This window comes from Nelumbo lutea, chromosome 5 (genome assembly GCF_056320005.1).
Source record: "Nelumbo lutea isolate HS-2025 chromosome 5, American lotus-T2T, whole genome shotgun sequence".
In the NCBI taxonomy this organism is placed as follows: domain Eukaryota; kingdom Viridiplantae; phylum Streptophyta; class Magnoliopsida; order Proteales; family Nelumbonaceae; genus Nelumbo; species Nelumbo lutea.
The window spans coordinates 3,085,856-3,098,338 of NC_142688.1; the positions used below are offsets into that span (position 1 = coordinate 3,085,856).

Here is a 12,483-nt window from a genome sequence, read left to right on the forward strand (position 1 = left end):
CCATTCACCTTCCCTGCACCTGGGTTCACACAGTGGCTAGCCATCTAGTTATGAGGTTCATATTACAATTTCCAGTCTAGTTTCATGATTTATCCACCCGGGCTAAAACTAGGTCATGTCAATGTCCAGCCCAGTCCAATATGCAGCTACCTTCGTGAAGAAAAAAAATTTGACAAGCAACTTGAAACTGTATGCAAAAGATCTAGGAAATATTTTCTTTTACCGGTTTTAAAGTTGGCAAGTTCAAATGGATGATCAAACCTTCTATACACCCTTAAGCAGCTTGACGTCTGGACAGGATTTCTAACATTGTTTCAGATCAATACATTTAAAATCCAGTTCTCTTTTGGAACACCACTATTCTTTTTTTTTTTCATCTCCTTGTAACAACCGCATTACTTTAGATCCAAATATATAAATAGCTGAACATCGACAGAAGAAAAAAAAAAATCTTTGGGAAAATCCAAAGGTTTGAACCACATTCTAGTTTTTAATATATAAGCATAGTAATAAAAACACAATGGACACTTAAACTATATTATTGATCATAGGATACATTTTTATTTCTAATAATAGTTTAAAAGACAAAAAATATAGAAGACTGGAAGTACAACTACTTCCTTTTTTTATTTATTTATGGATGAACAAGTTTATTCATGCACTATTATCAATATCACTAGCTTCTGGGATAGACATGGGACCACTATTTGCTCCAGACTGCATACTTGTGGCCACAGGTGGCAAGTGTCCACTCTCTGCCAGCTGGGCACCACGACCCATCTCCAATTTTCATGCACAATTTCTCCCCTATGATTGCAGAGTAGAGATTAGGCTGGGCCTCAAATATCCTGATTGAAGATCGGCTGTGAATGTCTTGACGTTGTCTAATGTCCATCTACAAAGAACCGAAGAAGTTTAAGACTATAAACCCAGCACAAACAGATGCTTTGATGAAAAAGCGTTTCAAAGCGTACCAGCTTCGCAATTTGGTCATGAGTGGAGTCACCCCAATCATAAAAATGGTCATAAAATACAGCAGGTATTCCTGGATGTGTCAGTATGTATGCATAGCCCTGTATAATATCATGGGCACCATAGATAGTAAGTTAACGAAAGAAACGCATGCATTTCATTAACCATAGTCGAAGTTAATAGGATCAGAGATCGCGTTTTTTAGTAAACCAGAAATCCTAGCCTTAATATCTTGGTTAACTATTTTAATGAAGGACAATAGATAGAATTTGATATTCTAAATGCCATCAGTAAGGCTTGGCACATCCATGCTCTGAACCAGACTCCTTAATTTTTAGGCAACCTTTCACAAGGACCATATAGCTGAAAGGATCTCAATTGTTTTTCAATCAATGCTCGGCCCAGACATTAATAGGTCTAGTGTTAGACCAACTTACTGGTGGACAATACATATGTAATGGCATCCAGAAGATACACTTACTGTCTCCAAAAGAAAATAGTACAGGAGTATGAGCAATCTGATAAACAAGAAGAGAATTTCTGTCTCTGCCCCTGCTCATAATGTACATCTATGTTGCATTTATACAGATGCAGGCATTGATCTAGATTGCAAGGTGGGTCAAAAATGCATTTTAAAATGTTAAGGGAAATGAATGAGGACTCTATCTATCTATAAGGATTACAATGGGAATGGTGACACTTCACATCCATCTGCACCTTTAATGCATCAAATCCCAGAAGAAAAGTAATTTCAGGATTTGAAATTATATTTTGAAATATTAAAAGTAAAAAATGTATGAGAACAAGACTGACAAAATTAGTTTCCACAAGTCGGGTAAAGGATATAATAAATAAGATGGGCAAATGAAATCAAATCTATGTTCTGATAATTAAATAAAATGAAATAAGATGAATGACAAATCCAAAAAAATCAAACTAAAATCCAGCATGCCTTGACACAGGAAGTTACCCAATAAAAGAATCCATGTAATATGGATAAGTAGTGCACCTACCATAGATTATTATGCTTGTCCAACAAAAATAAAAGAAATTCTTGAAATAAAAAACTAATTCAGAAAGACCTGAGGATAAAGTTCCATACCTCCATAATATGACTAGCAGGAAAAGGCCAATGAGCCTGTAGGATTGAAATAATATACCATGGATTAATAAATATCAGAATTTGAAAATTGAAATCTTGATTAAGAAACCTTTATTAACAAAGATATGGGTAATTTCTAACAGAAGAAAATATGAATATGAAAAAGAAACATGAAGACTATTTTGCCTGTTAAACCAGTAATCACAATGTCTAGAATAGTTGTGTCAATTTGCTTTAAAGTATTCTGGTTTATATTCATTTAGATGCTTCCAAAGAATGCAAGTGAGTCAATTGTGGGCCTTCCTCCCAGGTTGGGAGCACATAATAATAATCTAAGAGGATACTGCATGTAGGTTATGTGCATCAAATTATAAGTTACATTCTCATGCTATCACAGGCTATGTAAATAAACCTATATTCCACAATTATAGAAAAAACTGTCAAACACCTGTGTTGATCCTGTGTCATGGTTATCAATGAATGTGACAGCCCTTGATGGCCACCATCCCATCACACCTGGTGGCTTCCCTTGAGGGTCACGCAAACGCCATAGTTCTCCTTTGACAGCTTCCTGAATAGTAGAAATTTATCGGGTCTATTTCTTAGAAGGCTTCAAAACAATGTAATTTATTGAAGGAAATTACCTGAAGAATGCCTTTTGTTGTGAAATCAAATGCCGCCGAAAGCCCTCCTGTGTTATCAACCCAATTGATAATCCTCTGTCGATGACTATCTGCATGTTAAAGCTTGTATCAGCATGTAGGCATCTTTGTAGGATGTTGGGAAAACCAACTAAACAAATCCTTATGCCAACTATGTGTTTGGCTACACAAATCCTGTTTCACATTTCCACTATATGGTAATTGAGTTGTATATGTACTGTTTGCAGCTAAAACTTGGACAAGCTCAAACCAAACTCATCTGGCACAAACCCACCTTAAGTTGGGTAGGGCCGTGATTTCAAGATCTCAAGTTGGCCATGTTCTGGAAAACCCTACTGATCCTAATTCAGGTTTGGGTTGCTATAAAGCACGTACAAATTTTCATCTGTCAAAGTCACCAACCAACAACGAGAAAGATTGAACTCATTTTCTAGTATTGCCAGGGAGCAGTTAAGTCATTGGTACATAAGACTCAAATAACAGTATATAAGCCCCAACAATTCTAGAATACATCTTTTTCCTGGAATGTCATAAAGTAATTAATTGATAGATTAAAATCTTGAATTTTAATAGGTTTTCTTTGAATCTTGAATTAATTCATAACCTTTAGGAATTAATCAATGTAATATTTCCACTCGAACCAAAACATTAGATTTAATTTATTGAACCTATTTCCACCATTTCCTTAACTATCCTACAAATCCCAAATGGTCCTAGTTGAAATTTCCGATTCTATAATTTCCTAAGTTCACCTGTTGGCACTTTAATACTGAATTTCAGCCGACCAGGTGTGCATATTTAGATTTCTCCAATCATCCCGCATCACCAAACATGTAAATCCAATGTCTTGTAACTTACCAAACTGTTGGATATATCATCTAAACGATTTTTGAAGTTAGATCTACAAATATAGACCCACTTAGGTGATGTTCTGTTGGTGGTTGAAAATTTTGTGGTATGATTGAAAAAACCAGGCCCCACATTTCTCAAAGTGAAAACTGAATTTTTTGGAACATGCAACCCAAAAGAGGGTTTTCCATACAAGGTTTCAATTTAGGGGGAAAACATTTGTTTAATGATTGTAAGTCACGTGCGTATGTAAAGCTCAATCATTACCAATGATTTTTTGTCAACAGACGTGCTTGTATGAGTTTGGTTGTAGGTCAAGGAACTTGCCATGTGGTACAGCTTCTGTAGGCTGTGCTCCAAGTAACTTAGCAATTTGAACATTATTATATAATATATGCAAAAAAAGTTGTAAAAACCATAAAGTAGGGGAGGTACACAACCATCTGGTGTGAGAGATACACATTGAATCACCAAATGATGTAATGGTTGAACCAACAAAAACTCTTTCCTGGTTGAGAACACTAGAACTCCTACAGTTCAAAAAACCCTCTATTCTGGTCAGAACCATGGGATTTCTTGTTCCAGAACCATAAACCCATGTCAAAGAACCCCAATTTGTGGTTTCATGTTCTCGAGCCAGATAGAACACAAAAGCAACCAAGTGTTAAATCTCTAGTTTTTCTTTAACCAAGTATAGAAAGCAAGAGCATAAGACATAAAATAAATACTTCAAGCTTCAAATGATCAACTGCAATGCCAGTCTCTGTGAGCTGACACTTAGCTAGCAAGGTTGCATTGTTTCCAATTAGTGATAATTGAATTAATAGTTGTAAGCTCAGTTTGTTTGTACTTATATTTTTTTTATCAATACCTGTTATAAAACTTCATTACTATGGGTTAAAAATAATAGTATATATTCGTTTTGGTAGCCAAATGGGCTACACAATGGTGTAACCCTCCCCCAAACCCAGAACCACCTACCCCCCCCACCCCAAAAAAAAAAAGAAAAAAAACCAGGTGATGATGGGATTTGATCCCAAGTCTCCACTACAACCAATCAGAGACCATATCAGCAAGCTAGCTGGAACCTTCAAATGGTATATGTTCAGTGATATGCCAAAGCACCATGTCATTTGGCATAGTTCCACTAGCCATCCATTAGTTTTTCTTAAAATTCCCATCAAGGGATTAAACCTCCAAAATAAATGTTTGTTTGTCCTTACACTGCTTTGTTACTAATGTTCTATATCATATCAAACATGGTAAGAGTAGAATACCTTGGTTGTAGTCCAGTCGATAACTAGGGGGGCTATAATTGCAAGAATCCCAATACTCCCCTACAGAAAATATTGGCTTTGCTCCCTCAATGTATTCTTTCACATATTTTGCTGCATAGCTAATATTGAACATGGACTACAAATTGTCAGTACTAAATTAAAATACTTGATTTTGAAAGCAATGAACTTGCAGATTTTCTTACCCTCTTGCAAAATCGAAACGGAAATCATGGAAGCCAACATTATAGCGAAGCCATTTCAGCCACCCAATAATATCTTTTCGAACAAAATGTTGGCTATGATCTATGTTTGGAACTCCATGGAAGTTGTCCCCAGTGCTACGGCTACCCTGGAAGAAAAGTTAATATGTGTAACATAAGTAAACAGTGGAAACACACTCTTTCCATTAAGAAGTTTCAAACCCATAGATGGAAAGTGAACATGATTCAGCCAGTGACCACATATCATTTTCATATACACCCACCTACCCATATCATAAATAAATAATACAAAAAATGGGGAAGGGGAAGAAAAAAGAAAATATGGACCATTTCCCTTCTATGGCAACATTTGCATAAAGATAGTCATTGTACTATCTCTTTCGCTTATTTGGTTTCATTGATCCAATGAGAAAATTTTTATTCCCAACCAGAATAATGCATAAAACCAACTATTTATTTTTGTGGTCACAGAAAGACTAAGGTGAAAACCAAAAGAGGGCCTAAAAGGTAAGTCCTGTCATTGGCATCTAGAACAGTCATCATTTATAAATTAAGTAGTTGATTCTTCTTATCTTTGAACTTGGACCTCAACTTTTGTTGCCTAAACATCTTTAAGCTATGAAGTTCTTTCACTTCTGTCCAGGAGTCATTTCAAACAAGGTTAACTGAATCAACTTGAAGATTAATATCCGTTCCCATGACAATCATTCTATATTGCCACAGCTCTTTGTTCCTTTAATGTTTTGAGACATTTCATGACCAACCAAAAATACAGTTGACCAACGAATCAAATCAACTTGAAGAATAAAATTTTTGTTTGTGCCCACCATTCTTTGACATTTGAAGAAAACTATTGTCATCCAAATGGTACATTTAACTATGTTCAAGCTCTAATCAAGAGATCATGGAAACTAGTTGATTGTTGGTATCAACCAAGGATTCAGATTTTATTGGCTTGAAATTTTGACACTCATCCCTAATTGAAACTGGAAGAAACTAGGCATGAAATGTGTAAGATAAAGTATATATTGGATAAGTATTGGATAGGAAATGGGAATTAAAGTGAAAGAAATAATGCAACTTTTTAATTGGCAAACTTCTTTTATTTTTTTGTTAGATCTTTGCTTGAAAAGCCAAAATCTTGATGAATTTGAATTTTTTTTTCATTCTAGGACACCTGTAAAAGCACCTGACTATGGCAACTGAAGGATCCAATCAACTCCATCCATCCACTACTCAAGAGGTTTTCCTCTTCTTTTTTTATAAATAAGTTATTGGTCAAAGGTACCAAAATGTCTAACAGAATATTGATTATGAAGAAGCCCAAAGTATTTGTAAAAACAATGTGTTGGAAAAAGGCTAATCGATGTCATTGTTTTGCACCTAAGCATGCACCTGAGATTCCCATCAAACAAGGTACCAGAGTTAGCAAATATTAGGACTTCTGGGGAAGTTGACAAAAACTAGTAAATTTAAAGGTTATCTGATTAAAAAACCTAGTCTATAGCAGTATAGTCAATGCAACCTAGCAAGTTTTCTTCTCAAGCATGGCACTCTAATAAGAGCAGTAGATAAAATTTTTAGATGAATGCAGTGCAAACTTAGCTAATTAAATGGCACAGGTTTCCAAGTGGCACAATTCATATGCATGCACTTTTTTATAGTTCTATCCATGCACTTAGAACAAAAGATGCCATGGTGCTTGATTTTTGGTTGATGACATCATACAGATTGACAAGACTATAGTAGGCTCAGATTCTGTTGAGGGTTAAAGGTCATTCTAGTCTATCAACATTCCAGTAAGGGAGGATGATTTGATGTGAATTGAGAATTCTAAAGGAGATAGGGGAGACCAAAAGGGATGTGGTGGTGAGAAAAAGATTTTAAGTACTCACAAATGAGCAGAGGATAGAGTTATTGACAGAATGAAGGGCAAAACTAGGGTTGTGTAGCCATCCCCAAATAGTTGCTAAAGGCAAGGATTTATTGAGTTTATTTGAGTTACATGCATAGTGGAAAAGGAAATTAAGGGATGGACTTAAACCTGAATCAAGTGACCAAAATATGGCACTTATGTAATGAATAGAGACTAATTTGATTGGGGAGCATTCAACCATATAAGATCTATGTATCCAGATTGTGGAGCAGGAATAGAACCACCCACCAAATTTGAGAAGTTCCTAGCTTCAGATCATTAATGGAACATTGCATGTTGTGTGTATAAAGCGTGTGAAGTTTATAAATGTATGCATACTATATATACGGTGTATACATTTATAGGGTATCAAATACATACACATATATGCCATATAAGGGTGTTAATTCATTATAGAATGTTTCAGATCCCGCATCAGCATGAAAAAGTCTCTGACAACCTATATGCCATAAAAGGCACCCAATCCCCACACATTGTGTCAATTGAATTATAATAAGCAGTTGGGAGCACAGTCAAACCACAAGCCTAAAAATCAGGATTGCAGCCTCTGAGCATTTTCACTTCAAAAATTGAAAATTTCAGTAAGAGTGGGAATGCCCCCCTCATAACCACTTTGGTCCTGGTCGTTAAGCATGAAATGAATGGCAGGAAATTAATTACTGTAATATAATATATTACATCAAAGAAAACAAGTAGTAATTCTTTTAGGATAAAGTATGAAATTTAAATATTGAACCATCAAATTTGACAAATAATATCAACAACAATTGCATTTTGAAACTTAAAAAAAAACATATAATAGGAATCACAGATCATCAATACAATATGGAATATCACAATATAGGTAACAAAATTTCGTTTTGCAAGTGAAAAGAAAAGTTGAAACAAGGGATGCAAATCCTTCTATTGTCCTAAGATACCGTGATTTAAAGTTGTGTAGAGAAAGATCAATATCTTCAGAGAAATTTTTCTGTCCATATATTACACCAACTTCATTAGGACAATCAAATATAACCCAATGCACATGTGGGATGCTGAATTGGTATTTAGTGTATTTATGGAAAATCCAAAATTCACTGTATGCAGAGTAAGAAAAGAAAGAAAGTTTTTCTATATCTAATACTTATGCAGATTTAATAGAAAAAAAAAATTCAAGGTATTGAATGATCCTCACCAATCCACCCGTACAAGATGTGACAGCACGTTCGTCCCATGGTAATGGAATGCCATCATAACGGTTATACATCCCTCCATGACCCGTTGTAGTGCCAACACGATGATTAATAACTATGTCAGCCATCGCTCTAACTTTGTATTGCTTCATCTTTTGAAGCAATGCTTTTAGTAGTTGCTCAGATCCATATTTAGAGTTGAGAGAATAGAGGTTCTGTGGTAGGTAACCTGAGAGGAAAGAGGAAAAAACAAAAGAAGAAAAAGGAAAAGGAAAAGGAAAAGAAAATAGTGTTGCTATCCTGGCTAAATAATAAAAACAATGAATGAAATCTACATATATCTGGTAAACAGAAAATTGAACAAGAAATCTAGAGAGTTCTCTCTTGCTAACCTTCTGGAGAGAAGGAATTAGTTGATGGTGGCAACCATGCTGATGTAAAACCAGATTTTGCAATATCAGCGACCTTTCTTTCCAAGTTTCTCCACCAATCATATTTATGAGACTCCCAGTTAAAAGCCTGACCACTCAAATTTTATTGAGAATTACTGAGTATACAATTCCTTACGAATTAGCTAATTAAGAATGCACAGAAGTGTGGATAAAACTGTCAGTAAGAATGAAGATATTAATCAATTTTTGATAGATTTGATGAATTATAGATCACAACAACATTTAAGGCATTCTTAGCCAATTGTACCTGGAAAAGAATCTCTCTTCCATTCTGCAATGTTGCACCTACAAATGGTTAAGAAAGCATACTACAGTCAACATATACAAGATCCAGAAAATATTCAATCTCAAAATTGGTAGCTGAATTGCTTTCAGCAAAAAAAAAATGGTAGTTGAATTACTGATATATTGTCAAACATAAGCATTTTACTTTTCAGGAAAGACAAAGATAATAAACTGATCATGGATTGAACATTTTGAAAGTCTTAACAAATAAAGTAAGTAAAAAAAAGGCAAATATGCTGTCAAGAACTCAAGAAGGACGACATGCCTACCAGGATCTGTCCCCTGAACAGTTTCATCATAACTCTGCATTAAAATGAAGGAAGAAATTTAGGAAGAAAATATGGCAAGTAAATCATACTTCTAGGGCGGAGCCAGGGGAGCCATGCCCCCCCCGCCCCCCCCCCCAACATGGGCCCATCCATATTTATCCCCCCAGCAATCCACTTCAGGTTTTGGCCCCCCATATAAAAATTTCCTGGCTCCACCCCAATCTAGAAACCTAGAAGAGTAACAGCCAGCAAGAAACCTACATGCATCAACAAATAAAGCATTCATGCAATCACTGGGAGAAGATAATAAAATTCAAACAGAAAAGGGAAGTGGGACTGAGTGTAAGTTTCATACATCATTCAGGTTACCCATATTGAGTTGCTGAAATTTTGCACAGAAACTGGTTCTAGATCAAATGAGGTGGAGCACAAAGAGATTCCTGCACTTACAATTAAACGAAGGTGTAATATGCCTTGTGCACAGTAAGCATTGATGGAAAATAAAATAAGGTCATTAAGAAATCCAAGTGAGTATAGTTTTACATGAGTATTAGGCTATGAAAGAAAATATTAAAATATAGAAAAAGCACTTCAAGAAGGCATAGTAAAATAATTACTAAATCTTTCAATAATCCCAGTATATAAGATCATGGCATGTTCTACCAAAGCAGCACGATTGCATCTTCAAAAATCTTGTTGTTTCCACCGGCTTTATTTTTAAGTAATGGTGTACGTTGCTGTGCGATAAAAAGAAATTGAATGACACCACCACAAACACGAAACACAAAGGACCACCAAATCAATTAAGAATGTTCTTCTAGCACTGCGAGTGGAAAGAAAGGCGAAGAATTAAAAAGGAAGGGATGGAAGGGAATCAGCTTTTCTTCAATCTTTTCCTCTAAGCAACAGGAATCTCGTTTCACCACCCCACCTGCTAGGTTCTCACTTACACTTTCGGCTTTATAGACATACACTCTGAGAAATGAGAATCAAAATAACGATTGTTCTCTCTCGACTTCAGATTTTCCTATTCTGAATTCTGAAGAATTGCCAATAACTTTTTTGTCACATCACAACTTACGTCAAGGCTCAAGGGAGGTGTCTCCCTCAAGTCTCATCTCACCTTCCATGCAGCCGGGTTCACACGAATTACAGATTGTACAGTTTCGACGGTCCAAGTGCATCGTTTAAATCCTAGAGGGGGAGGGAGCAGACTGTGTATCGGACAGTGAACCATCCATTACCCGAGCCCCATGTAACTCATAAATGTCCAATTCTGTATGTAGCTGCTACGTTGGTGAAGAACAAAATACTTGCAAACAGAACAGATGTGAATCTGTATGGAAAAATCCAATAAAGGATTCCATTCCAATTTCCATGTGCGTTGAACCGGATGGTGGTCATACGATCGGGCCCTTTTTTTTATTTTTTTTGACGATAAAGAACCTTCAAACCTGCCATCGAAGTGGCTTTCTGTTTCGATGCGTTTGGATTTGGTTTATGAAACTTTGTTTATTTGTTTTTTTTTTAATCTCTTTTTCAGTCGAGTTTGTGTTCTGTTGTTCATCTCTCACAGTTCAGACTAGTGTTGTTCTCGGTTATTTTGGCTGTTTATTATGCTGTTTTTTCTGAGCACTTCTCAATAAGTTTGCCTGCCATCTTGCTAGTTGCTAAAAAGAACAAGAAGAAAAAAAGAAAAAAAAAAACAATGGAGCGATTTACTGCAGTAGTTGGTCGACCCAATTTTCACTTATGACTTATGTTACTTTTTTTTTTTTTCAACCCTGGCAAGCAATTTAGGCCCCGTTTGGTTTGCGCGAATAGGGGTCTGGAATCAGAATTTAAATGGGCTATTCCGATTCTAACTGTTTGGTTGAGCAGAATTAGAATTCTATTCCCATTCCTGCTGGAATGGCATTCCCCCATTTGAGGGAATGATCGTTTTGCTATCCCTCCCTTGGGAATTAAATCCCATTCCTGCTGATTTTAATTCACATTATCATTCCTGTTTGAATTAAACAGATTATGGGAATGGATCATTCCGATTCCAATTCTGATTTCAATTGTGAACCAAATAGACCTTTAATCTACAATGAATCAAATATCTTGTTAATTGAGCTATCGTTGGTTGGTGACTTAATGTTATTATTTCAAACAAGGTTTTTAGAATTGAATCGGACAACGAACCGTTCAGAGTTTGGTTCGCAGGTTGAATGGTCCAATCGTTTGAACCGAATGGACGACCCATTATGACAAAAAAAAATGGCAAAAAATTATTATCCGGGTCAATGGTTCAAATGGTTCAACTGCTTAGGTCAGCGGTCCGCTGTCCGCTGATCAAATCAATAGTTTTTGGCCAAAAGATGGTTATGGGGTGAAACGAAACCGATCAGGTGTTTTTTCAGTCTGGTTTTGAAAACATTGATTTCAAAATATATTATTTTCAAACACAACAAAAATAAAAATGTGTTTAAAAATGGATTTTATATAGAGTAAGTAACTATGCATGAATTTTCTATTCAATTTTAATTGTCTCGCTAATATAAGGCTGGCCATGTTGGTCACTTGTTCCCATCTAGCAATTTACTGCAATATTTCCCCTGCACTAAGTGAGAGAAATAGTTTTAACCTGGGTATTGTTCCATATGAATGTTTTTATTTTTCACTTGTTTCTAAAATTCCCACATGGAAGATGAAAAAGCAAAAACATCTTCTTTGAACTGTGCTTTTTGTTTTGAGAAACAAAAGCAAGTTGATTTTATTTCAATAAAACAACGTTTGAGAATAAGGTTTTTGTTTTAGTTTTGGGAACAAAAAATATATGCATAACCAATAAATGTTTTCATGTTTCTGTGTTAAGAACCAGTTTATTTTCAAACCAGATGTTTCAGTTTGATTTTGGAACTCACAATAAGGGGCATTCTATAACATGAATTGTTTTTCTTATTGATAGTTCCAAAAATAAATCAAAACCACCTTATTTCTTAAATTAAAAACACAAGAAACATGTTCTTGGTTGTGTATATGTTTTTTGTTTTTAAAACTGAAACAAAAAAATGTTACTTGAATTTGGTTTCAAAAATATGTTTTCATCTCATTACTCAACAATATGTTCCATAAATCATATAATTTCTATACTATAAACTGTGTTTTTTGTTTTAAAAACTAATATTTTATTGGTTCTAAAAACATGTATTATTTTTTGAAACAAAATCAACTTGCCCATACGTTTGAAAACAAAAACAAGGTTCAAGAACATGTTTTTATTTATTTTTTTATGTGGCAA

The 12,483-nt window shown here is 35.2% G+C and overlaps 1 protein-coding gene across 3 annotated transcripts; it reads right to left on the minus strand.

The window, feature by feature from the left end:
* Positions 1 to 470: 470 nt before the first annotated feature.
* AMY2 (alpha-amylase-like 2) lies at positions 471 to 10,671 on the minus strand. Of its 3 annotated transcripts, none has more exons than XM_088943101.1 (13): positions 10,321 to 10,671; positions 9,553 to 9,637; positions 9,198 to 9,231; positions 8,891 to 8,928; positions 8,584 to 8,710; positions 8,194 to 8,420; positions 5,066 to 5,211; positions 4,863 to 4,981; positions 2,719 to 2,807; positions 2,523 to 2,645; positions 2,075 to 2,110; positions 975 to 1,073; positions 471 to 895 (listed from the first exon to the last, which is right to left on the minus strand). In XM_088943101.1, exons 2-13 carry the CDS (start codon positions 9,568 to 9,570, stop codon positions 704 to 706), a joined length of 1,248 nt encoding a protein of 415 aa, XP_088799227.1. In that variant the 5' UTR covers positions 9,571 to 9,637; positions 10,321 to 10,671; the 3' UTR covers positions 471 to 703. The 3 variants fall into 3 exon arrangements, with proteins under 3 accessions (XP_088799227.1, XP_088799228.1, XP_088799229.1); XM_088943102.1 differs by lacking the exon at positions 10,321 to 10,671 and adding an exon at positions 9,815 to 9,925; XM_088943103.1 differs by lacking the exon at positions 2,523 to 2,645 and having other exon boundaries at positions 10,321 to 10,664.
* Between the last annotated feature and the right edge of the window lie 1,812 nt (positions 10,672 to 12,483).